Genomic DNA, 27,978 nt, shown 5'->3' with positions numbered 1-27,978 from the left:
CTCAACTTCAACGCCAACAACTAAAGCACAAACAAATGTCCAACAAGTAGTGACGGTTAAACAACAAACGAATATAGAATCAACACCTAGTACTCCGATAGCAACAAACATCACCACCAAACAAAATACAGACAACAAGGAGGAAAGCTTCACGGCCATAACCAGCAAAACGAAAAAGTACAACAAAGCTATTGACCGCAACCTTCAAGACAACAGCAGCTATGAAACTATGGACGAAAGCGACGATCAAGGCATCAGATTGAATGACCCCCAGGCGTTGTCTGGCGACGTCGACAATGCTCCACCTCCCAAGAAAAGAATCTCCGCTCGCAAAAGTAAATTGCGTGCGAAGGATTCAAAGGAAACACATTAAAATATGTTTTTTTAATATATATTTTGCTGTAAATATATAAAAAAAGACCCACGGCTCCTTTAAGCTCACGCAACGAGCCGTGTCAAAAAAAGAATAAAAAAAACTCGAAAACTAATCAACGAATTGACTTGATTTTTTTTATGAGAATGCACAATATGTGTAGCCTGTCGATGAACCACAGAAAACTTAATAAAAAAAATTCTCCCTATTATTTTGAAGAAAAATGGTTGGACGTCTACTCTTAGAACGCTCGTATATGTGGCTCCGGGTGATTGCAAATATTTTTTTTTTCGTGCACAATAAATGTATAAATAAATCTTAACATTACAAAAAAAGATAGGAGTATTTCACGTACCTTAACGATTAGTTGAATGAATAATAATTTTTCCCTGCATACGGTAACGTGTTCCCCAAAAGATCGATGTTTTGGCTCTGAAAATTGTGTTAATAAATTCTTATCTATGAAACAAAAGGTTTATGTAAAAAATGGAATCGTTAAGGTACGAGAAAAACTAATTACGAACAATTGAAAAAAAATATGAAAATCGATGATTATGAGATGATCGAGTTTGAAATTTCAAGTTCCCGCTGCTCTTGGTAGAGGAAACGTGCTTCGCAGCGCTGTTACTTTCGCTCTTATCTTTATGAAAATTTGAGAAAATATTGTCAAGGAGCTGTGCTTTCAGATAAAGTAATAATGTAATGTAACCCCTTAAGCCAGTAACAATTTCTACATGTAACCATGTATCGGAATCTGTCCCACGCAGACAGAGTTTTGATCAAAAAAGTTCGTTTTTCTTTATCCTGGCTAAAAGGGCATGAAAAAGGTGGTTAGATAATGTCTACAACATAATCATTTCGAGCCATAGGCTGTAAATTTTCAGGTTTGGAAATAAGGCTAGTGTTGATGCGAGTCGCTCCGGGTTCGGTCTAATGTTTGCAAAATGTACTTGTGCCCTATTCTCACAGTCACGTCACTTGGTGACTAGAAGGAAATTTTCTTCTAGTCACTAAGTGACGTGACTGTGAGAATAGGGCCCCTTAAAAATGACAGTTTCGAATAAACCTAGAGCGACTCGAATCTAGAAACGAGATCAGCATGTGATCTATTAATCAGTGATGTAGAAAAATGCAAAATTTCAGGCACTGCTTCGAGGTTATATCTAAAATCATTCAGTGTGCTAGAAGCATGGTTACATGAACAGTATGTTAGGCAAAGAAACGGTCATCTGATACAACAGTAATATTCTTATATGTTATATTGTATTTCATTATTCAAAATACAAATGTCATAAAAATATACATATTTTTTTCGCTTAAACTTTGATTCGCTCACGAGATTCTATATGCTCTACTGCAAAGTTCAGAGTCTTCTGTCTAGCTTGTTATTTAGTGTAGTACATTTTGAATATGTACTTATTCAACTGACTCAAATCATTTAAGCACTTTATATGATACATATGAAATTACTTTATGACCTCTTAGAACTAATACCAGAAAACACAACACCTCTTATAGCTAAAACTAAAATAATTGTTTGCTTAATATGCTCCCCAGATTCTGTTTCTATGCGCTATTCTACAATCGAGGATTCAATATCATCCGGACAGTCCTACATTTAGTCTCATTTAACTTTCGCATGTATGGAAATGTACCAATCTGGTTTTAGTATAATAGTTTGATTAGTAACTTTAAATTGCACTCTCTCCTCTCTCTCACTCTTTCCATTTGTCATATTTACACGGGTCATCACTCTCGAGATCAATCGTCTTATTAGTCTAATTGAAACTTTTTCTCTAATATTTTAGCTATAAATAATTGTCTTTGATTGTAAACCGTTAATCGCTTGTATTTGTACAAAAAAAATAGTTTCAAATTCCTAATACCAGATCATTAATGCATCATTCTCATAGGACTAATTAAGTGATCGTGGTGGTTTTACAGGTGATGCGCCATAGCCTGCGGTAGACTAAGTAAAAGTACGCAGCATTAAAGTTGCACAAAACCTTGATCATAAAAGAAAAACAAATCACAGCACGTTAGTGTACAGCTTACATTTGGCTCACAGGCGTTGGCTTGTTTCATCGTCTCCAACTCATTTGCATAATGGTCATTCGGTATAATAGAAAAGTAATTTGTTCCGAAAAATATACCTACTTTAAACGAAAACGAAGTAAAGGTTTTACTTTTTTCCCCTTGAAGCGCAGCTCATATTTTAAGGAAGTATCAATTTATAATGTATTATTGTGTGTATTACCTGATACCGATTACCTTTCGAGTGTGCTGCCTGTAATCTCAGTCCCATATATTCAGGCTGCAGTTGAAAACTGGAAAATCCAATCAGCGAGAATCGTATTTTTTCTGGTTCTAAACAATGAAATCACTTCGGAAGTAGTGCGGTGTATTCGTACAATGATGCGCTATACAACGCACTACTTTCGACATCAGGGATTAGCACTAAATAAGAGAAAAAACGATTGTCGTTGGTTGGATTTTCCAGGTTTCAAATGTAACGATAATAGATAGTATAGTCAGTCCCGTGTAGATAGGGAATCCCATAGATCATGGGACTGAGTTCCGATTGTGGGCAATGTATACATTTTAACGGAGGTTTTGTCCTATTTCTTGTGTTCATTTGACTCTCGTATGTTGTTCAATTTTTCAATTTTTGAAGTGTGTGTTATTGACTATCGATGTAGCGGAATGCTGGAGGCTTCATTAACAACACATGCAATGATTTTAAAGGATACTTTTCCTTTTATTTACAATAATTTTAGTTTTAGGAACTAGCATAGCGTAGTTGGTAACTTGATTGCCCCTCTCTATGGTTGAAGCACATTTTTATTTCCAAATGCGAACTTTTAGGTTGAATCCACCGCAACCAAGAATCAAGCTGATTCACGTTCAAGTACGCCAGACTTTCATGACAAAATAGTCGCTTCCATTTCATATCATTAACCAAAGCCGTCATCTGCTCTGTAGTGGCCAGTTTATGTTAAATGTTGACATGTTATGCATTTTCAAGCATACATAAACCGTATGATGTATGTTTAGTAGACTGGTTCAAATGTATATGGAAGAAATTATTTCCTGCAGAATACAGGCTCATATAAGCTCTACAGATTCCTTTTACGATCCTTAGTAATTGTGCAAAATTTGGTAGTGATCGTCAAAGTCTATATGGAGTAGTTATATAAAGAAGCAGCACGACTTCAAAACAAGTGGATTTTATTATTAATCAGTTTGAATAGCTGCATCGGCTATACGCGAGCGTGGTACATATACGCTTGTATAACATTTTGGAAAAGTTTTCAAACAAGCATTTTTTCGCTCCGAGAATAGTTTTGACGCGCATAAACATGAACTTGAAAAATATTTATTATATGCTGATCGATTTACCTATTGTCTCTTGGCGTATAATGCAACTGCCGAGTTTTAATAGGCAGTTCTTATTCTATATTAAAAGCTGAAAAACAGCCAACCGAGAAAAACGCTGTTCAAAATTGTCCCATCCATTGAGCCAAATGGATGGGAATCAGGAATCAGAATATATTGGCTTAAATGGCACGTTCCCCGTATTCTAAACAAACCCGGTAATCTTATTTGTGCAGTGTGATTCTGTTGTAATACAGAATACAATCCAACGGATAACTCATTTTCGACAAAAATCCACATGGGACTCTTATGCTTTTATGGGCAGTTTAGTACTTCTTTAATTTGCTTAGGGTAGTTTTGAAAAACCGCTGTAGGGAGACATTCACAGGGTTAATGAAATTGAAAATGGAAGGAAAGTGATTGAGTGGTTGGGCTGTTTGAATGAATGATGCAACTAACAACTACGGTTTAAAGATATTAGAGCCAGTGGTGCTAATTTTCATATTCAAATACCAACTTTCAGTTCAATCAAACCGAACCAGGATTCAAATTTAAAACCTCCCTTAATCATTCACTTTCACGTTGGCGGGATTTTCATAACTAAAACATACGTCTTCAATTCAAATTGATGCTTTTTCATCCACCAACCAAAGTTATCATCTGCACTGTAGAGGCCAGTTTAGGTTAAATGTTGACATGTTTTGCATTTTAAAGCTTACATGAACAGTAAGAAATATGTTCAGAGCAGGGGCGGATCCAGAAAAAAAATTCGGAGGGGGTCTGAAATTTTGATTTTGATATGTTCAGTGTATAATACGTAATATCTAATAACCTCAAATAAGTTTTGGTGGTTAAATCAGATTTAGAATGATTTTGAGCTTAGAACGAATTTAAAATAGAAATTATTTTAAGATTTCTTAACAAATTAAAAAAGTTCGGAGGAGGTCCGGACCCCCAGGACCCTCCCTCTGGATCCGCCACTGGTTCAGAGTAGTTTTGCTTGAAAAACATAGTCATATTCACAGGGTCAATGAAATTGAAAATGAATCGAAAATGATTGAGCAACTCGGCTGTTTGAATGAATGATGCAAACGAACAACTACTAATTGAACATAGTAAGGCATGGTTTGAAATTTGTTCCAACTTCAAGTTCAAAACAACCTGTTGAAAATTTACAGCTCTGATTAGAGCATGATATGAGATTTTTTTCTCATTCTAATTCAAACAAACCTGTCACAAATTTGCAGCCAGGCCATCGAAACGGGAAAATATTCTATATGAAATTATAACATGCACCGTTAAAATTAGGATCACCGACTGGATTTTCCTACTGGCTTAAATGAAATCAACCGATTTTAATTTGAAATTGGTTGTTTTATTCGAGCGGGAATTCTGGTGGAAATCAAGTAGCATTCCGTCTGTAATTTCGATAGGACAAACTTTTTGGGGTTTTTGATGTCTTTGCCGTATCGAAGAATGAGATTAGGGATCATTAATAAACTACAAAACGCTTTTAGAGGGGAAGGGGATACGACAAATTGTGACATTATGGGAGAGGGGGAGTAAGCTAGACCGTTACGTAACATATTTTACTGAAGAAAAAAAATCAAAGAATTTGTTGCGTAATAGGGGAGGGGGATAGAGAAATTTGTGTCAATTTGTTACATGGTGGGCGGGGGAGTCAATTTTGGACAATTTTGGCGATACGTGGTTTATGAATGGCCCTTATAATTTCAGATGCTAAATATCAGATAAATCAATAAAAATACAAGACATAAATTCATTCAGAGGCATGATTGCAATGCCATAAAATAATTGTTTATGATTATCATGCAGTTCATAATTTAGAAATGGATCGACATATAAATTTTCGTAGTGTTCTAAAAAGATCCGCTTGTGTATAAATTAATGTAAAATTATTGATAAACGCATTTGTTTGAAAGGTAATTAGTATTCAGTACAGTAAAATAACACATTAGAAATTGTTTATTTTTAACATGTTCTTCAATGCGAAAGAAAACAAAAGCAAAAAAAAGTTAAAAATAACAAAAAGATTTTTTGGTGGATACTTCACCATCAAGATTTTTTTACCTTTTAGTTATTTTTAATCTGATTTTTTTTTTCTTTCGTTTTCTTTCGCATTGTAGAAATTTCCTTTTCGCTAAAATATTATGGCCATTGCCCCAAATAAGATTTCTTTCCAAATAGGTGTTTCATTGGCTAGATTCCGGCGAGAAACACAGGCACCATTCACGCCGTAATTACTTCTAGTATCAATAGGAAATCCAGTGTGAAGCTGAAGATAACAGATCTGGCAAATAAACAATGCAAGGATGATGAGAATGATACAGACATCCGAGTCCGCTTTTTTTCCCGGACTCAGCGTGCTCCGGGCATGTAAAATTCGGGTTTAGGTTTCGCACGATAACAAATTTTCTGTTATCGTCCGAATCCCAATGCTCATACCACCGAATGGAGAGAAAGTTTCACTTGAACGAACAAGTTTTATTGTAAGGTCTCCCTAGTGTCAAGTTTTGGCTGAATATTAATCCTTGGTCTCGTTGTTATGAAAAAATAAGCTCGACTTCAGGTTAGATTTTTAAAATAAGAAACTCAACAATCTCAGGTCGACGATATAGGAACTTCGCCCCTTTTACCTTCACTAATTCTTCGTAATACTTTCATTTAAAAAAATAACTATGTTAGATTTCCCGCCATGTCTAGCTCTTATAACCGATACATTCATAGCACCCTATTTAACGCAAGCGGTTGCAACGGTACCTGCTCATGGGGTACATCAATAAAAATGGGCGGCACGGGCTGTTGCTGCAACGGCTGCAGTTGTTGCTGTGGATTTTGCGCTTGATAGTGAGACGAACCTCTCCGCCGGTGAAAAGCACGATTGTACGTCGTTTGATTTCGCGACAGCACTACCAACGACGAAGCCAGTGCTAGCGTGACTTGCGACTTGTGTTTGCCTGGAAGACGAATGAACACGGTTCCAACGGCGGCCACATTGTCCGAAGTTGGTTCCAACGCAACAGGTGCGATGTCTTGTTGTATTAGTGGCGAGTGTTTACTACGTCCACGCCTACGATGGCTAGCCGGAGTTTCACTGGGGCTCTCCAGGGATAGATTGATACGACCAAATGGACGTTTGGCCATGTGCAACATTTCAACTACGTGGCGCCTTCGAGCACGACGCATATCGGCCGCTTGTTTCGCTTTCCAAGCTAAAACACAAATCGCAAGAAACAAGAAAAAACAGGAGAAAAATACAGAAAAGAACACAAACAAATGAATATGCAACTGATCTTGACGGAAGAATACTAATCCGTAGCTTGCCGTCGATGCAGCACGCGCTCGTAGGGCAATGTAGAATTTCGTCTGCCCTAGAGAATGGATAGTGTGTGGTAATGTGACTACCAGACGATTTTTCAATCCAAACACTCGAAGTAGTGAGTTACACTGATGCAGTGTTACGTAAGTAATCAAATCTTTTGCTACTTTATCTTTGACGTAAAAATACTTTTCAGTGTCCATCCTACAATGGGAATGGGATATGGAGCTTATTGGCATTGGAGGATCCATATTAATATCCGAGTAGTTTCTATTCACATTAAGTGGATAAATATTTAAACTGTCTACCGAACTAATGTCAACAACATCATGGAGCCAGGAATAGCGACTATCTAGATAGATATCGTGATGTCCAGAACTTATATTCGAGTGTACAACGAAAGATTCGTCATTGGGACTCATGTAGAAATCCAGTTCACCTTGCGTTACATCCACCATGAATCTTATATCAACGTTCATGTAGCGAGGTTGTATAACGAAGAATACTGTTTGACCAGGTTTCAAAGGTTGCGGTTTGATTTTGCACTCATCTGGAAAGAGAAAAAAATATATGTAGAGTAGTGGGTATAATCAGTTTTCAACAAACATATCTGAACGATTGTACGTCATATTATCGGTACTATTATCGATCGAAAGCTATAGATTGTGCTGATTGGAATATTGTTATTTTGATTTGTTAGTGTGCAATAACGATATCTGAACATCCAATTCCTGCAACATGTGTGCATCGACTGTACACCTACATTCTCACCGTTGCGTTGTTGGTATGTAAAGTACACTCAGGTTTTTTACGCAGAGGATATAGGCCGCGTAAATGAAAACCGCGTAAATTTCAAAATCCTCATTAATGGATACAGCGTATTAAAAAATCCGCGTAAATGAGAACCATTTAAAGAGCTTGAGCTTGTGCGACTACCCCTGGCTGCTACTCCGTTATCGATCTGGAATAGCTGAAGTTGCACAGAGAATCAGTAGGTAATTATGCCTGGGAGTAGCGAAACATCTTTCAATGTGCAATTCCTTGTAATCCTAAAGTGTTTATTGATCAATACCGGCGCCGGCCAGGCTCGAACGTAGATCGCGGAAGGAAAGGGATGTTAGTCTGATACTTGCTTTTTGCTAGAGGCCGTATATACTGCGCGCACTCCACAAGTAACACGGGAGGAGGAATTTGTTAGTAAGTTTAGAAGTTGGATTCTACTTCTTCTTTACCGACGCCAGAGAGGAGACTCCACTATCTGAACTAGATATCGATACATCCAACTCATGGACCGGGGAACAACGGCTTTACTACCCTTCCGAAGGAAGACGTGACCACAGATTTTTTCACCTCAGAAAAATCTCAACTACCTCGTCTGGAATTGAACCCAGGCCAACTGGAATGAGTGGCGGTCACGCGTACCACTCAACCACCGGCGTCGTCCGTGTAAATGAAAAACGCGTAAATGAAAACCGCGTAAATTCCAAAATCCGCGTAAAAGAAAAACCGCATAAAAAATTCCGCGACAAAAAAACCGCGTAAAAAAATCTGAGTGCATGTAAAAAAGATTATTGACCTTCTCGAAAAATCAGCAGTTATTCAATATTTTTGACAAAATCGTTCAAAAGTTTGTTTTTATTGCATGTTTTATTGTTTACGTACTAGATCATCAAATTCATAACAAAAATACTTGCATTTTTTTGTAAGATTCTGTGCTACTAGGCTGTACATGCTGACGTAGTCGACTAGCAAATCGACATAACTTGACTTTTACTGCGAGCCGTGTTTACCAACACTACTATTAAGCTGTGAAGCAATGTTGGTAAACACGGCTCACAGTAAAAGTCAATTTATGTTGACTGGGTAGTCGATTTCGTCAGCGTGAACAGCCTAACGGACAATCCCATCCATAAATGACGTATATGAGGGACGAGGGGGTTTATATTTTGCGATGATTTGTGACAACGGGGGAGTAGGATGTCATGTCACGCTACGTAGCTTTTTAGGAAGCATAAGAGCTTTTTTGCGATTTTTTTTCTTTTTGCATAATACTAACATTTTAAGAATGTATGTACTAAACCGTTTGAAGAAATTCGAACAACAGACAATTTGAGTGATTGATACAAACCTCCGCGTAGGCATATATGGCTGAGCGCACAAGTAGAATTGTCGAATATGGCATCGCAGCATTTTTTTAAATCTCAAAGACTTTCATATTGTGACAAATATCAAAGTTAACTCAAATGCTAAATTGGACGTCAATTGGACAATTTTAGACCCCCGCCCACTACGCTTGAAGTTTTTGACATTAGCACTATCAGAAGATATGTGGAAAACATTTGAATGGCTGGAGTCCAAAAGGGGCTAACCCACATTTTGCATTTTTTACAGGAAATGGAAAAAAAAACTTCTGCATTTCCCAATTAACATTGTTTTTATTGTGAAAATACATTATTTTATTAGTAGTTCATTGATTCATGTTGTCAAAAAAAATTAAATCATTATATGTACTACTTTTCAATTAACGAGCTTTTAGTAATTCGGGGGTTTAACCCTGGGGTACCTAGCGTCCAAAAGGGCGTAACCCAGAATTCACACATTATTATTTCCTTATCTTTCGTTTTAGAGTTATGGTGTCTTTGGCAAAGTTGTGTGACATCTACCGCTTTATTCGATCATTTCATATTAGTTAGGAATTCAGTCGCTAGGACACTGGAACGAGATAGAAAGATGGTGTCTTCAGCAAAGTTGTACGTCAGATAATTATAAGTATATCTTCTGAAGACACCAGCTTTGTAGGTCCTACAGGTTTTGAAATATCGCGCTTTTTTAAAAACATAATCTGTAAGTAAATGAAGACGATGGGCTGCCAGCCCCTGATCTCCAAGATGTCAAGGAGGAGATCGGTCGGCTAAAAAACAACAAAGCTGCCGGTGTAGATCAACTACCCAGCGAGCTATTAAAATATGGTGGTGAATCACTGGCTAGAGCGTTGCACTGGGTAATCGCCAAAATTTGGGAGGAGGAGATTCTTCCGGAGGAGTACATGGAGAGTGTCGTTTGCCCAATCTACAAAAAGGGTGACAAGTTGGATTGCTGCAACTACCGCGTGATCACACTACTTAGCGCCGCCTACAAGGTCCTCTCTAAAATTCTTTGCCGCCGATTGTCACCATTTGCAAGGGAATTCGTGGGACACTACCAAGCGGGATTCATGGGTTCCCGCATCACCACGGACTAAATATTCGCGATTCGGCAGGTTCTACAGAAGTGCCGCAAATACAACGTGCCAGCACATCATTTGTTCATCGATTTCAAATCGCCGTATGACACAATCGATCAAGATCAGCCATTGCAGATAATGCACGAGTACGGTTTTCCGGATAAGCTAACACAATTAGTCAAAGCGACGATGGATCGGGTGATGTGCGTTGTTCGAGTATCAGGGACACTCTCGAGTACCTTTGAATCTTGAAGAGGGTTACGGCAAGGTAATGGTCTATCGTGTCTACTGTTCAACGTTGCGTTAGAAGGTGTAATAAGGAGAGCGGGAATAAACACGAGTGGCACGATCTTCAGGAAGTCCGTCCAGCTTCTTGGCTTCGCCGACGACATTGACATAATGGTACGGAACTTTGTGGAGATGTCGGAAACGTACATCAGACTGAAGGCAGAAGCCAGTAGGATTGAACTTGCCATCAACGTTTCGAAGACATTATACATGAGGAAGAGGTTCTAGAGACGACAATGTGAACCTCCCATCCCGAGTTCGGATTGACGGTGACGAAACCGAGTAGGTAGACGAATTCGTGTATTTGGGCTTACTGGAAACCGACAGTGATACCAGCAGAGAAATTCAGAGACGGATCTTGGTGGAAAATCGTGCCTACTTTGGACTCTGGAGGACGCTCCGGTCGAACAAAATCCGCCGCCGCACGAAGTTAATTATCTACAAGACACTGATTAGACCGGTGGTCCTCGTGGAAGACCAACGCACGTATGGAGAGACCTATGGAACGAAAGGTGTTGGTGACGTGCAGATGGAAGCCGGAACGTAGCGCAAGCGAATGAACCATGAGTTGCATCAGTTGCTGGAAGAACGATCCATCGCGCATACCGCAAAAATAGGACGTTTGCGGTGGGCTAGACACATCGTAAGAATGTCGGACGACGACCCAGTGAAGATGGTTCTTGAGGGCGACCCTACAGAAACAAGAAGACGGGGCGCACAGCGAGCACGGTGGATCGACCAGATAGAGGACGACCTGCGGGCCCTTCGAAGACTGCGAGGCTGGCGACAAGCAGCAATGGACCGAGTGGAGTGGAGACGGCTTCTGCACACAGCAAGAGAATTCCGAACTAGTGTGATTCGACTAAATAAAGTGCTAAGTGCCATACAGCAACTCTTCCGAAGACACCATAACTCTATAACGAAAGATAATAATTGATCCCACGTTTTGTCTTTCTCATATAAAGAAAGGCTATGCAATCACTGTAAAAATCTACTTCTTAACCGAGGCCCGGAGGGCCGAGTGTCATATACCATTCGATTCAGTTCGTCGAGATCGGCAAATGTCTGTGTGTGTATGTGTGTGTCATTTAAACTCATCCAATTTTCTCAGAGATGGCTGAACCGATTTTCGCAAACTTCATCTGAAAGGTATAACGCTCCCATAAGCTGCTATTGAATTTTTAGTTGATCCGACTTCTGGTTCCGGAGTTACGGGTTGAAGAGTGCGGTCACACAGCAAATTCCCATATAAACTGGTACCACCATGATGTTAAAATTATGTAAAACATATTAAAATTGATGTAACATTACTCTAGTTTGCGGGTCCGGATCACTAATGATCAATTAAAGCAGCTTTGACCACATTGGCCACCTATGACGGTTTATGATGCCCCCGGGGAACCCGCCAAGTTCCTAAGCTAATATCACACCCATTCTCAAACGAATTCTCTACCGATTTTTACAAACTTGATTTCAAATGAAAGATATAGTAATACCATGGACTGCTCCTGAATTTCATTCGGTTCTGACTCTTGCTTCCGGAGTTACAGGGGTGTTAGTAAGGATACACTGGAATTTTCCATATAAATCGGTACAATCGTAATTCCTCAGAGGCTAAAAACTATTGAAATGGTCACCAAATTACTTCTAATCGCAGATCTAGATCACTGATTGCCAATCAAACATTCTTTGAATATATTGTCCACTATCGACGATTCCGGAAGTCCGGAATTCCGGGCATATTCTACAATTAAAGTCACATCGGTTCTTCGCTGATGACTGAACCGATTTTCTCAAACCAAGTCTCAAATGGAAGGCAAAATATGCAGTTGTGTATTGCGTCGCCGCCTCCATCCCCGCCTTGCTCTTACACCTCCCTCCTTCATCACCCCCTCCCCTTGGACCACCCTCACGCCAGCATTTCCTTCATCCACCCCGTATTCCGAAATAAGATGAAGGATTTCTGACGCATCCTCCACTCCCACTCTACTAACCCCGCATTCCCTCCACTTTCAAACCCATTCCACCAACATTTCAAAATATAATCACATGAAGATAACATTGAACTCATGCTGATTAAGCTAATTAAATATTATTCTTTTGCCTTTCTCATATAGAAAGGTTATGCAATTGTTCCAAAAACCGACTTTCTAACCGAGGCCCGGAGGGCCGAGTCTCATATAACATTCGACTCAGTTTGCCGAGATCGCAAAATATCTGTGTGTATGTATGTGTGTATGTATGTGTGTATGTATGTATGTATGTATGTATGTATGTATGTATGTATGTATGTGTGTATGTGCGGATTTGTTAACAAAATGTCCACATCGGTTTCTCGGAGATGGCTGAACCGATTTTTACAAACTAAGATTCAAATGAAAGGTATAATATTCCCATAGGTTGCAATTGAATTTCATTTTCAACCGACATCTTGTTCCGGATTACGAGTTGAAGAGTATGGTTACAAAACAAAATTTGTTGATTTGGCCACATCGGTTTCTCGGAATTTTCTGAACTGATTTTGACAAACTTGATTTTAAATGAAAGGTCCATCAGCTGCTGTTGAATTTTGTGTGGATCCGAGTTCTGGTTCCTGAATTACAGGGTGATACGTACGATCACGCAGCAAATCCCGATTCTAACGAATTCTGCGATGAATGTAAAAAGGTGAATTTTTTTTCCAAAATGTAAACACATTTGTTGAATTTGTAGATCTAGGTCACCAACAGTCATTCAAAGTCTCTTAGGCCACACCGGCCACCATCGACGGATCCGGAAGCATCCAAATTCAGAATAGCGGTTATATTGATTTCTCGAAAATGGCTAGACCGATTTGATCAACTTAGTCTCAAATGAAAGGTGTTGCGTCCCCGGAAACCGATTCCATCTCCATCCGACTTCCGGTTCCGAAATTACGGGTTGTGGAGTGCGATCACATAGAAAACTCGGATTCAAACCGATACCGCGATGAATGCAAAAAGGTGCTCTTATATATACTTACCAAGTGTAATAAGAATGAAAGACATTTCCGTAATGTTATATTGTACGAACCAGCTATTAAATCATAGTTTGGAGAAATGAGAAAGGCACAATTGCACCTCTAGGTGGATTAAAACAGATTTTTCTTTTTTTGTTTTTTCTCTATTTTTATCACAGAAAAATAATTTTTCATATTATCATAATCTAACGTGACAGATTTTAACAATTTTAAGGTAATCGTGATAAGCTAAGAAGAAAGATTAATTTTGGATCGCTGAATACGAAAACCAAATCCATTTTTTTAAAGAAAATTCAAGATTTCTTGGAAAAAGGTGTTTTTGGGCACTATTTTAGTTATTTGTCAATTTGTCATATGATTACGGCATAAAAGCTAACTGTCAAAATTCTCTTTGAAAGGAAATTTCAGACAAACTGTTACCTGCCAATCACAGGTGTTTATAGTAAACAAAAGAAAAAAAGTTTTCTCTTGCATTAACTGCTATGAACTGCGTTTAGCCAGTAACGGTTTGTCCGGAATTTCCTTTCAAAGAGAATTTTGACAGTAGGCTTTTGAGCCGTAATCGTATGTTTGTCGAGAAATGTACATTTATTAGGATTACAATCGACCAAAGTAAAAAAAAGTCCAATGTTCGACCTTTTTTTAAAAAATGCATATTTCTAGTAATTTTGTTATAATAAATGAAGGACAGAAGAAAATTCTTTTAGAATCTAATGAAATAAATATTCTATTTGCATAAATTTTAAGCCAATGGTCACAAAAATCGGATGAAAATGTAGATGGTATGAAGCACTGAGTGAAAATTGTAACTTTTTATTTTTAGCACAATCATACTTTCGGCTGAAATAATCTTCTATACTTAATAGTTATTGTTTGTGTTGGGTACTGTCTTCTCGAGCTTGCATCCATCCATCCTGCGGCATTTGAATGGTTTTGGATTTTTCATTGTACAACTAAGTGCTCTTTTTAAAATGTGAAAATATCGTTGGAAAAGTTTTGTTTTGTCTGTGGTGAGTACATATTTTACGAATTAAAGGAATTTTCGTCTTCTGCTTCAACGGGCTTCACAGCAGATTCTCAGTTCACAGAATATTACGTGGCTAGTGCTACGATCCCACTGAGACTCCTTCCCGATAGGGACTCGAATATTTGAGGACTGGCTTATAAGAACAGTGCTACACCCTCTAAACCGCCGCACCAGGGCAGGGTCCGCTAAAATCATAAAATTTCCATTTCGCTCAATGTGCCATAGCATCAACATTTTCCATCCGATGTTAGTGATATTAGGCTTAAAATTAACGTAAACATATTATCTATCATCTTAGATTTGAAAAGGTCCGAAAGAAAAATTGGTTTTTCGGTAGAAAAATCATTTAAAAATGAGTAACTTTTAAAAATGGTCGAAAATGCATTTTCGCCTTTCTCATATAAAGAAAGGTTATGCAATCACTGTAAAAATCGACTTTCTAACCGAGGCCCGGAGGGCCGAGTGTCATGCACCATTCGATTCAGTTCGTCGAGATCGGCAAATGTCTGTGTGTGTGTAGGTATATGTGTGTGTATGTGTGTGTGTCATTTAAACTCACACAATTTTCTCAGAGATGGCTGAACCGATTTTCGCAAACTTAGTTTCATCTGAAAGGTATAGTGCTCCCATGCTATCGAATTTTTAGTTGATCCGACCTCCGATTCCAGAGTTACGGGTTGAAGAGTGCGGTCACACAGCAAATTCCCATATAAACTGGTACCACCATGATGTTCAAATGATGTAAAACATATTAAAATTGATGAAACATTACTCTAGTTTGCGGGTCTAAATCAAATCTAATGATCAATCAAAGCAGCTTTGACCACATTGGCCACCTATGACGGTTCATGACGCCCCCGGGGAACCCGCCAAGTTCCTAAGCAAATATCACACCCATTCCCCAACGAATTCTCTACCGATTTTTACAAACTTGATTTCCAATGAAAGATACAGTAATACCATTGACTGCTGCTGAATTTCATTCGGTTCTGACTCTTGCTTCCGGAGTTACAGGGGTGTTAGTAAGGATACACTGGAATTTCCCATATAAATCGGTACAATACAATCGTAATACCTCAGAGGCTAAAAACTATTGAAATGGTCACCAAATAACTTCTAATCGCAGATCTAGATCACTGATTGCCAATCAAACATTCTTTTAATATATTGTCCACTATCGACGATTCCGGAATTCCGGGCATATTCCACAATTAAAGTCACATCGGTTCTTCGATGATGACTGAACCGATTTTCTCAAACCAAGTCTCAAATGGAAGGCAAAATATGCAGTTTAGTATTCCGTCAGCTGCTGTTGAATTTTGTGTGGATCCGAGTTCTGGTTCCTGAATTACAGGGTGATACGTACGATCACGCAGCAAATCCCGATTCTAACGAATTCTGCGATGAATGTAAGAAGGTGAATTTTTTTCCAAAATGTAAACACAACTGTTGAATTTGTAGAGGTCACCAACAGTCATTCAATGCCTCTTTGGCTACACTGGCCACCATCGACGGAACCGAAAGCATCCAAATTCAGAATAAGATATTGGTTTCTCTAAAATGGCTAGACCGATTTGATCAACTTAGTCTCAAATGAAAGGTGTTGCGTCCCCGGAAACTGATATTAAATTCCATCTCCATCCGACTTCCGGCTCCGGAGTTACGGACGAGGGATTGCCCTTCCTATGATCATTCTCAGGGATAGACCGTTCCAACATCAAATTATGGTCTTGTCAAACTGCAAATGACGTGCAAGATGGTACCAGATAAGGTATAGGCATACGCAAAGCGAGAGTTTTGGTGTTATGATTGGCAAGATCGACATTGCGTAAATACTGATTCACTTCCCAAAAAAGAAGTTAATAAAAACGAAATTAATTAAAACAATGTTTTGAATGTAGAAACTAGCGCTTTCAGCCTCTCAAAGCGTTTGTACAAAGTGAATAATAATCATACAAAGAGTTTAAAAATTTTGTAACTATGTTGTATAATATTTCAAAAAACATTGTTTGAAATGACTAATAGCATCAATTCTCATAATAGCTACATCATAGAGACACCCAAACGTATTTATGCGTGCAAATCAATAAAATTTATCATTTAAGGTTCAAGTTACCTTTTTTGAGCATGTGTTAGATTTGAACGCTGGATAGTATGTGTAGGAAAAATTGTGTTCAGCTTTGCCACTGGATTATACATTTAAACCTTTTCAAAACTCTAAAAGAAGAATATCAGCCAATTTATTAGATCACAATGATTCAAATAATACAAAATAGCTGCTGGAAAAACTATCGGTTTCGCTAAATGGTGCTTTTGAAAAAGTGGCTGTGATTTTTTGTCACACTACCACACTGTACTGGAGTACGCAACAAAACTGCGCTATGAATAAACCACAGCCGTTTTTTCAAAAGCACCATTCAGCTAAGCCGATAGTTTTTCCAGCAGGTATTTTGCATGAATTGAATCGTGATGATCTAATAAATCGACTGATCTTTTAGTGTTTTGGAAAGGTTTAAATGGATAATCTGGCGGCAAAGCTGGACACAATTTTTCTTACGCACTCTACCAAGCCTTGAGGTAACTTGAGCCTTAACTACGCACCATTTAAAATTCGGTACATTATAAACGCTATTGACATGCACTGGAACCATTAAATCTTCATTCGTGAAAATTTACTTATATTTAGATTAAAATGTCAGCCATTTTGTATCCGCCATTTTGAATTTTGAAAATCTGACATCAAAATCGTAGTCAGCGAGCCCAAAAACCGTGGTAACATTTTCAGATCAATCAAAACCATTTTCGACTTTTGGCCAGGTTTTTAGGGTAATCCGCCACTGTGCAATGACTCGAACTGTCTACTTTAGTTTATTCAAATATAAAGTTTTGAATTTAACCCTTAAATGCATGAATTACATTTTTCTTAGTACTCGTTTTTTGAGTTGGATACGGTATATACCTCTCATTGAGGCTTTATATCACAAAATTCGGTATGTTGCCAAATGGCAACAGTATGTATTTAAGGGTAAAGCCAATTGTATTTTACCAGGCAAAATAGGATCAGGAAGAAGGGTCATTCTAGTTTACATTAGCTATCTACTAGAGCGAGCAAAGAAATGAAAAAGGCATGATAAAATCCGTTACTACACTAATCAACAACTAGAAAAAGTAAGATTAACGAATAAATTTGGTCAACACCTTTCCACACCTCCTTGTTCATAAAGTGTCATTTTCGCCCAAGAACCGTAGAAATCTGAAAATATATTTTTTTCTGTTAAGAATAGGACTTGAAATTTATCTGAATTTACTGTTCATCTAAACCCAACATTTTTGTAAGCCCTTGTTAATCGACTTCTTAATCCATAGGCCCCGTGCACATCTAAATACTGATAAAATTTTATTAACTTGCTCGGGTGATTTTACATCGATTTATAGCTTTCTACGAAGTTGTAGACAATAAGATTGTACATCAGATTCTCACTTTTAGTATTTCTTGAATGTTTATAGTACCAATTAGTAGCAAAAATGCGAATTAATTTCATTAAAAAACTTAAGTTTTCAATAAAAAAAAACCAAGTCTGGCAGCGACTGAGCTAGCTAAGGGGGCAAACAGTGATAATAAATATCTCAAGCCTAAGCGCAGTCCACTGGACCTAAAAATAGATAACGAGAGATTTCGCCCGATCGATGAGAGGGAGAGGTGACGATCTGCTTAAAGGAGACATTGGAGGTCGATGGGTCAATTAGGAGGTATTGGAGGCAGCAGCGGTGATCACGATACTGTTGGGAATATGTGATGGCATCATCACAGTTCCTCGATGGCGGAGTGGTTAACGCACCCAACTAGAGACTGGGAGACCGCAGGTTCGATTCCTGCTTGAGGACATATCTTTTCTCAGTGTTACCAATAAAGGTGAATTTTCACCATTTCTTCATTCTCACCATTCTTTCATTCTTTCTCTGTCTGTTTTTCAGTGGACACGTTCATAAAAATCCTTGAAAAAGGAAAAACAAAGACTCACATCCAAACAAGGATTATATGAAAATGTTAAATTTCATATGGTTTTATAGCGTGAATTTTTATCAGTGTAGAGACTGTCCTTGTTCCAATAGACCTAACCAGAAACATATGGGATTTTCGATTGATGTGCACCGGTGTAGTGGAGTGCACTGGTTTTGCAGTTTATTGTGCATTCGAGCAGAAGTGCAGAAAACTGGGTATGTTCCATTGACACTTCTGCTCAACACTTGGCACTCCATTATACCGGTGCGCTGCCATCGAAAACGGCAATAGATTCCATTTTAAATCTAAAAAATCCAAAGTGAAGCAAATCGATTTTTGGGGATACTAGATTACTCTCAAATTCGAGCCACTTATACTGCCGTGATACGCATAACAGTCCCACCTGCATAGGAAACCCGTAGCAAATGGAACTGTTATGCTGATCACGGCTGTATAGGTCTGGCTGGATTTTGAAACTCATCTTCTAGTATTTTCGAAAATCATCGGGTTCAAATCAACAGCTCCCCAGACATCAAATTCTCCGGTAGAAGCCGTTCCGTTAGGTTTCTGTCAGACCGGAACCGACTAAATGCGTGGAGAATTCTAATGTGAGCCGTACCAAAACCATCGCAATATCTTCCTAACAGAATTATCGCAAAAGTCGAACAAAGCTCTGGCAGAATTCTCGCTAAAACTGAGCACTACTGGTTTGCTACCAAAATACTGGTAAAATGCACACAAGATTCGGGAAACATTACTCCAACCGAACACATTGGGATTAGTTATATCATTCCACATTAGATCAAGAGCACGTTACAGTTTAAATGTTGCATAAAAACAACACCTATCTCTATTGAGGTGTGATAATGATATAGGTAGTAAATTAAATCAAAAGATTCGTCCAATATCAAGTTGCGAATTATTAGTTTATAGAAACATATTTAAACTCTAACTCACCTATCGATTTAGCATCAAAGCACATCCTTGAGTCTACCGTAATATGTTTGTAGCATTGATGACCATTGGATGGATGACCAGAGTACGAGTCCTTACATTTGGTACATTGCATCGACCAACAGCTGTAAGCCAGATTTTTCCCTTTCGCCGAGCAAGTGTTGTCGCTTTCGGTATTATTGCCGCAGTTACATTTTTCTCCCGTCACCGGATCGCACATGTCTCCATGGCCATGACATTGACATGGTCGGCATGGATCACTCGCAATTGTAACACCACGAAAATAGCCAGCCAAGCAAGTGTCGCAACGATCTCCATCAGCAAAATTTTCGCAGTGTAAACATAGGGCGTCTGATTGAGGTCCTTCAGTTAGGAATTTTGCCAGTTCTGTGCGACTCATATTATGAACGAGCGGCTCCATTTCCTTGGAAACACACAGATCGGTATGTCCGTAGCAGAATTCAGAACAAGGGATACACTCACCATTGTTACGTGGATCTCGAACGAAGAAAGGCATACATTTCTCACATTGCTTTCCAAGTGTGTTATTATGACATTGTAAACATTTATCAAGCTGATCTGGTCCTGCACATTTGGAGTGTCCATTACATAGGCATTGTATGCTGCAATTGGCACCCACATACCCAAAGTCACATTCGCATTTGTCGGGTTCTATGCAGGAGCCTCGTACGCAGCCTTGTTTGCAAACTGGAACACACACACCTGATGAATCACTTCGATATCCGTCAGCGCACTGGCATTCATACCCGTGCAATAAATCCACACATCGTTCCGATTTGACATTACAGTTGTGATGCCTATTAGCACACTCATTTTCAGGAGGACACTTTACATAATTCCAACTGAATCGATCGCTCGGGTCTATATGGGTAACGTTATTTTTTATCTTATAAATTACATCGCATGTTGATGCAGCCGGATAATCAAAAGGACTATCCAGTGAACCTTCGGTACAAACACCATCGCCTTCCGTGCCGTTCCGCGAACACCACCCACAGTGCGCGTGTCGTAGACATGTGGCGCATTGCAGAAAAGAGCCGCATGGCTCTGGACAATGCTCAATGTCCGACGGTTCCAGTACTAAGCCACAAATACTTCCAGCGCAGTATAAGGGTTGGTAACTGGGTGAAATACATTCATTTAGTTGCGTCGACCATCGGCAGTCCGTCCAGCCCCCTTCTGATGACGATTGATTCAAACAACTGCTACATGTTGTGTATGTGTGACAGTTTAATGGACATGCTGTTGGTTTTTTGTTGCTCTCTGTTTCATTTCTCAATTGGCACTGGTACTGTTTGCCTGTAAAGGTCCACGAGCAGTTGGGTAGCGAATGACAACTATCGCAATCTGATGCAGCACAGCTCAACTCCGGACAATTATCCAACGTGCTAATGGTGGTCTGATTAGATGAACACTTTGTTTTGGAGTCACACTCCCAGTCGTACGGCAGGCACATTCCACGTACTCCACAATCCGGACACCATTGGCAAATTGGACGCGCTTCCGTGTGAGCAGGGTAAGATGCGAGACAAGTCATACAGTTTTCAAACAATGAACAATTACGCTTTGATATCCACTCGTCGTCGCAAGGTGCTCCATTGTTGAATGAAAGTGTACCATTCTGAGCATCACAAACATCGGAATTTCCAACAGAATAGCAATGTGATATATATTCTTCTAGGGTCTTGACGGCACAGAAGCTACAACCCATGTATTGCCTGCAAATGTACTTCGAGCTACTCCACAGGTCGCAAAGATCTTGAGGAACATTAATTTTAGTAACACGACTGAAACTGCTTCCATCCCAACCACCAACCGCATAGAAGGCATCGTTCTCCGTATCTTGTGTCATTGCTAAAGCATATGTTTGCCCAAAACTGTTTCCTATGATTTCAATATCACCATTCAGTCGAACCCACTGGTTGCATTTATAGATATATGCCACCATTGCCTCGCTGCTACTTCCTGGTTGAGATCTACCACCAAATATTAACATATAGCTCTCGGTGGTAACTGCTGAATGCAGATAACGCGCCTGGGGAACATGATCCGATAGTCTGTTTACAAACACGGGCAGCTCGGTCCATTTGAGGTTATTGAAGTTGAACGCATATAGTTTGTTAGATACTCTCGTTTTCCCATCAATATACACAATTCCACCAAACAGATAAAGAATTTGGGAAGCCGGATCACAAACAGCGCTGTGACCAAAAATACTAGCTGGTTTTGCTCCCGATGTGAGCACTTTTGACCAAATGTTTGAACTTAAATCAAACATCCATACGTTGCTCTGCATTCCATTATCCACCGAAAATCCGCCAATAACCAGAAGAACTTCTTTGTCCATTTCCTTTATCAGCGTTATAGAATGACCAGCCAGAGGTGGTGGTTTTGCCCCCTTTTGATTAACCAAGCTCCAACGTTGCGTCTGTAATCCAAACTGCCAGAAGTCGTCCAATATCTGATGGCTCATTTGGTTACGAGACAGACCACCGTAAATGTAGATCGCTTGTTTGGAGAGAATAATTTCAGCTGCATGGAAGTACCGTCCCTGAGGCATCCGATCTTCGGGACTAGAATCAACAGTCACCTGCATCCATGTATTATTTTTCGTATCGAACTGGCGAATGTCATTTAGCACGCCATGCGACAGTGAGTAGCCGCCAAACATCCACAATGAACCACGACGGTCGGCAACTAACGAATGGCCGAAACGGGGCAATGTTTTTCTTAGGTGCTCGAAACTGTCCGAAATGAGATACGAGTTGAATAATTCTGTAAAAACAATATTCGAAGGTTTGATCAGACGTGAACAATCAGTACCACCATAACCACTAGCACAAATACAGCGTCCGTAGCCGACGTCACAAATTCCTTGTTTCAACTCAATATTACAATCAGAGGGACATATTTTTAATGCACATCGGGGTCCAGCAAATCCTTTCGGACAAACACATTTATCGTCGAAACAGATGTATGGGCGTTTGCAGGTGTTAATCGTACAACTCATCACACTATACACAGCATTAAAGCCTTGCCCGTGTCCTCCTTGTTTGTAATGGATTGTGAGATGACCTGACCTTGCTTCTGTGAGCCACGGACTTTTATCTTCACTACAGAACACGGCCAATAGTTGTTTCTGTTGCGTAGCACCAGTCAAATCCGGCAGTCCATCGTACACATACACTGCGTTTTGCCCGCAAGTAACATTCATATCATGCGGTTCTATTTCAAACTGTATGATAGCGTTCTTCAATTCAACACCGTGCTTTACATAGGGACTGATAATCCACAGACACTCGCGAGCCTCGGCTCCACCACGGGCAGAACGATGCGATTGATACGACCCGATTCCTTCTGTTCCGACCTGTGTCAGTACTCCACGCGCTTCACATTGATAATAACACTGTCCACCTCCTCTTGGATCACCGTAAAAGTTTCGATTGCACATTTCACACTTGAGCCCTTCCGTATTATCTTGACAATAACACTCGCCAGTCTGCGAATCGCATACACCCAATGCTTCGTTGCCATGGCCGTTGCAATCACATGGCTGGCATCCCATTTCAGATGTGGCATTTCCGAAACTGCCTGGACTACACCTCTCGCAGTACAAACCTTCTGTCCAATTCATACACTTGTCACATTTACCAACTCCTTGCAAGCAAGTCGAATGATTGTTACATTCACAGTTTCGACTGCAATCAATTCCTGTCCAACCAAGGTCACACTGGCATTTATATTCCGGTCCACCGGAACAGTAACCGTGAACGCACGTTTCATAACAGGTCTGAATACAATTTCGTACACCATCACCTAAATAGCCCTTCCTACAGCGACAGCTGTATGAACCGTGAGTGTTGCTACACTCGGCTTGTTCATGGCAATCATGAAGCCCCAGTTCGCATTCATCCACATCCGGACACTGTGCATAGGACCAACGAACTTTGTCTTCCGTAACATTCAATACTGTCCGGCAATCTAAGGCAGAACGATTGAAATCTCCTTGCGTGCAGACGCCTTCGATAGGATTATCCACATCATAGCACCATCCACAACTAAGCGATCGTAAACAGTAGGAACAATTCTGGAGACTGGCACATGATTTACACTGTTGAGCAGGGTGCAACACGTTATTGCCTCCCACACTAGTATTTGGATCCTGGGTTTGCGTGAATCCCATTGGCATCGTTTGATCCAACCACTCACGACACAGTCCAAACTGGTACTCACTGGTGTACACGGAAAAGCTAAAACATTGGCTTGTTGCTTCACACCAAACACAACGACCTCGTTCATTGAGACAGGCAGAACAATTACCACGAAGATAACATGGCACTGGACATTGACCTAATTCCGTAACCGCTGTTACTGATCGTCCTTTGCGCGAACACCGGGCATCTTCGGCCCACCATTCACACTGGCCGGTGTTTATGCACTGCTCACAAGAAATGTAGTTTGAACAATTGGAGCATTGTGCTGGCTGCACAGTTAGGTAGCGCCAGTGGTTTCCCTTTCGACAGATAACCGATTCCTTCTCTTGTCGTGAAATACACAAATTCGTCATTTCACACCATCCACACAGTGAGTCCGATAAGCAGTGGAGGCAATTAGTGTAGGTGCTGCATGATCCATTGGAGTATGGTTCCAAAAATTCAAAAGTGAAAGCTTTCGCATTTTCTTGATTGATTGTGCTGTGTTGTAGTCCCATCTTGCTAACCTGCTGATGTTGGTTCTGAATACCAACATTGATACTGCGCTTGGCTTGAAAATCGACCATTACACGGAACCATGGTTCAAGACTTCTCCATTGTACCATTTCACAAACGGTTTGGGTGGCAGTAATGTTAGCTGTAACAGCAGGATTCAGTTTCTTCAGAGGCTCATTATTTGGACTATTTGTTAGCGCCATGCGCAATACAGCTTGGGAGTAGCTGGCACAGGCTCTAAGTCTCTCTCCTGCTCCTTCCCATACTTCAGGAGGACGGATGAACCCGAGTAATCTAGCTACGACTTGCCCATTGAACAATTGCTCGGTATGTGTGGTCGTCGAAGGGACGTTGAAATCAACCATTGTTGCATTCACAATCATAACAGTATCAGGCATGGACCAATTGACTGGATCAAGATATTTTAAGAACGTCAGCCCTGGTCGCGTATCTTTCTGTGTACATTGATCAGCATTAACAATTTCTGTTCCCTTAGGTCCCCACCAGCCGGGGTTTTGTGAAGGAGTATCCTCTCCACACACGCCGTAGTTGTCATCTTTATGGTGACATCGGGCATTTTGAACGCACCACGTACATCGATCGAGCCCTAGCTTGCTGGCAATTGATTTGAAACTGCCTAACGAAGATGATCCATGGATTAAGCATGAATGACAATCTCCCAGCGATGGGCATATGCCGCGGCATCTAGTCGTTTGCAAATTTGTCGTACAGTTCGCTCCAATCGTTCTACCATAACACACACTATCAGCCGAACACCATCCACATTCCGGATCTGACAGGCACTCGGTAACAGAAGCATGTCTTGGACATGCGGCTTCCGGTTCAAATGTATCGTCATTCGTGACAACTAGCATCGGTGGCAGAGTGTAGGCAAGTAAGTCCCCATTTACGTTTCCATGATATCCTCCAACCAAGAACAGAGTGTTGCCATTTCTTATTGCTGCAGCATGAGCAAATACTCCCTGCTGTTTAGGATAGCGAGACTTCTTATTAGTTCCTAGCACATCCTGATTGATCCAGTTATGGCATCCCAAGTGATAAAGATACATTTGATTGTCATAGCATATTTCTTCCTTGTTGTGCCGATGAGAATAACCCCCAAAAACAATAAGATAATTCCCATTGATTGTGGTTGTGTGAAAGGCTCGCTCTCTTGGAATGTAGGCATCTCTTAAAGGCGTTCTTGGATACATTATTTCAGTCCAGTGTAAATTATCTAATTGAAACGTAAACATTCGATCTGATAGTTTGGAAAATCGAGCAACTCCTGCCACAACACCACCGTATACGATCAATGAATTGGTATGTTTGTGATACGATGTGGTATGCGCCACAATCCGTAAATCCAAGGTTTTACCACCTCTTGGAATCACTTCTTCCCATTGTTCTTTGGATGGTTTGGAAAGCAATTTTATCCTGAACAATCTTGAGGAAAATCCTCCGTTTTCTAATGCTCCACCAAACGCATACATATAATCACCGGCCAACGTAAAAGTGTGTCTGGTGAGAGCTGGAGGCTTGAAGGTTGAGTTAGTTGCTCTCTTCGACCACGTTCCTCCATTTGCACTGATATTATACAGCCATAAATCATTTGACAGTTGACCACCAGCAAGTTTACCGCCGAATACTACAAAACCATCCTTCACTGCACATGCAGCATGACCAAATCTCGCTGCGGGTCGTGTATTATTACCGTACACTACACCAAAGGGTCCGGTTCTATTATCCGCCAACGAGTAGATAAAATTATTGAAGAAATTAGGTTCCCTTTTCAGTCCCAGTGCTTCACTCGCTTCCTCCGACAGCAGCATTCCTCTTCTGGCCTTTCCGTTCATTTTTGTCACGGACTGAAATTCTTCGCTGCCCAAAGTTACACCCCACTCATTTTCCCACAAACTTTTATCGAATCGATAAATATGCAAACTGTTCAGCACTTTGTTTAGATTGTATCCCCCAAACACGTACAGAGAATCAGTACGGGCATAGTACACTGCACTGTGGGTCGCACGAGGAGCTAATCCATTCTTCGAGTTGGACAGCCAATGCCATTCGTTTGGCACAGGACGGGTTTTGTGCAAGCTACACGATTGACCGGAGTACTCCTGTAAAAAGAAAGCGCAGTTTAATAAGATAGTTTTCAATATTACGAGATACTTTGGATTGCAAACAGTTTTCATAACTCTCAAATGATTATTGGATTAACTTAGCAAACTGTATTCTGAATACTTACGCTTGAGCAAACGCATCGCGCATTTTTACAGATTCCTTTTCCCTCCTCCTCTCCACAGCCATCTGGACAGGCATCTAGACTACAATCATTCCCTATCCACTTATCATAACATACACAAATGTGTTCGACACATTTACCATGACCGGTACAATTATTGGGACAGTTAGTAACAGAAAACTCAGCCTTAAAACCTTCCAGGACGTAGTTAGTATCACTATATAGAAGCACTAACATCTGAAATAAATCGTTTTAAATAACTGTAACAAATAAATTTGCCTTTACTGTTAACTTACACTTCCCGACGAGGCCATAACTTTTTGCGGTTCGGTTTTACCGCTAAAACTACCAAGCAGCGGCGATCGGAATGAATCACCATCATATATAAATATGTAATCATACGAACACTCAGTTCCCATACTCCGAAAAGTGAGCGTAATAAACTGGCTGCTGTTGCGAGCACGGATTAACCATTCGCAATGCGAATCCTGGGTGTAATTGAATCCAGACGGACCATCACTGATCTCGCCGTAAGGGTCGGTAAACACACGCCTAGTTTTGTCGCAAGATTGCTGCTGCTGATTCTTTGCAAGAGTTGTAGCAAATAAAAAGCAGCAAAGTAAAATCAGCCAAACATGCATCCTCTCTGCAGCAATCCCAGCTAGATGCAAGAAGTAGTGCAAACCTTGTTTATGTAACAACTACAACGATTGTCTCATTTTCCCGAATGTGTTGTGGACTATTGCTATCAGATTATGTTTATTGATTCTCACTTCCTTCAATTGCTGCTTTAACCCAGGTTTTCGCTATTGTTCACTTTTGCTGTAGGAGGCTGTCTGAGGTCATGAATAGAAAAGGGAAATGGTAATTACATTTTACCTGTCTTCAATTAGATGCAAGCTCATCAAAACGATGAAATCGCATCTGCTTATTCGGAACGACGTTTGCTTACCTGTCAGGTATGGGCATTCTGTGGTAATTATCTATGCATTGGATGTGCTAGTGACAATAAATGCAGGCTAATAACTTTCAGTAGGGCATTCCATGTGTTAGAAAAAATATTTATAATCACAAGTTTTGTATCACCAGTACGCCCGCTAGTCAACTACAAACACGAGATTTTATCGACTTTCTTTTCGTTTTTATTCTAAGAACTCGAACCCAAAAGTCGAATAACTAGTTTAGAGGATTAAAACTTGAACAAACAAACATTAATAATAGTTGTGGGTTCCTCTAAAACGTTAATTTTGATATGTTTTTGGCAAAAAACGCGCTTGTGATTCAGCGAACACCAATGAAATTTCTGTTTTTGCGACTGCGAGCTTATCTGACACTAATGACATTATTTCAGGGGTGTACATTTATTTTTTAATACATAACCCTTTGATAAGAGTCTGGCCAACTAATGGCGTTTTTCAT

The 27,978-nt window shown here is 40.0% G+C and overlaps 1 protein-coding gene across 1 annotated transcript; it reads right to left on the bottom strand.

The window, feature by feature from the left end:
- Nucleotides 1-1,619: 1,619 nt before the first annotated feature.
- LOC131682663 (multiple epidermal growth factor-like domains protein 8) lies at nucleotides 1,620-27,877 on the bottom strand. The gene is made up of 5 exons (XM_058964323.1): nucleotides 27,512-27,877; nucleotides 26,856-27,395; nucleotides 26,563-26,796; nucleotides 19,585-26,434; nucleotides 1,620-7,638 (listed from the first exon to the last, which is right to left on the bottom strand). The coding sequence occupies exons 2-5, from the start codon at nucleotides 27,198-27,200 to the stop codon at nucleotides 6,491-6,493; spliced, it is 8,577 nt and encodes a 2,858-aa protein (XP_058820306.1). The 5' UTR covers nucleotides 27,201-27,395; nucleotides 27,512-27,877; the 3' UTR covers nucleotides 1,620-6,490.
- Nucleotides 27,878-27,978: the final 101 nt, after the last annotated feature.

The sequence above is a fragment of the Topomyia yanbarensis genome, chromosome 2 (assembly GCF_030247195.1).
Source record: "Topomyia yanbarensis strain Yona2022 chromosome 2, ASM3024719v1, whole genome shotgun sequence".
Classification (NCBI taxonomy): domain Eukaryota; kingdom Metazoa; phylum Arthropoda; class Insecta; order Diptera; family Culicidae; genus Topomyia; species Topomyia yanbarensis.
This window is presented reverse-complemented; position numbering and strand designations above follow the sequence as displayed.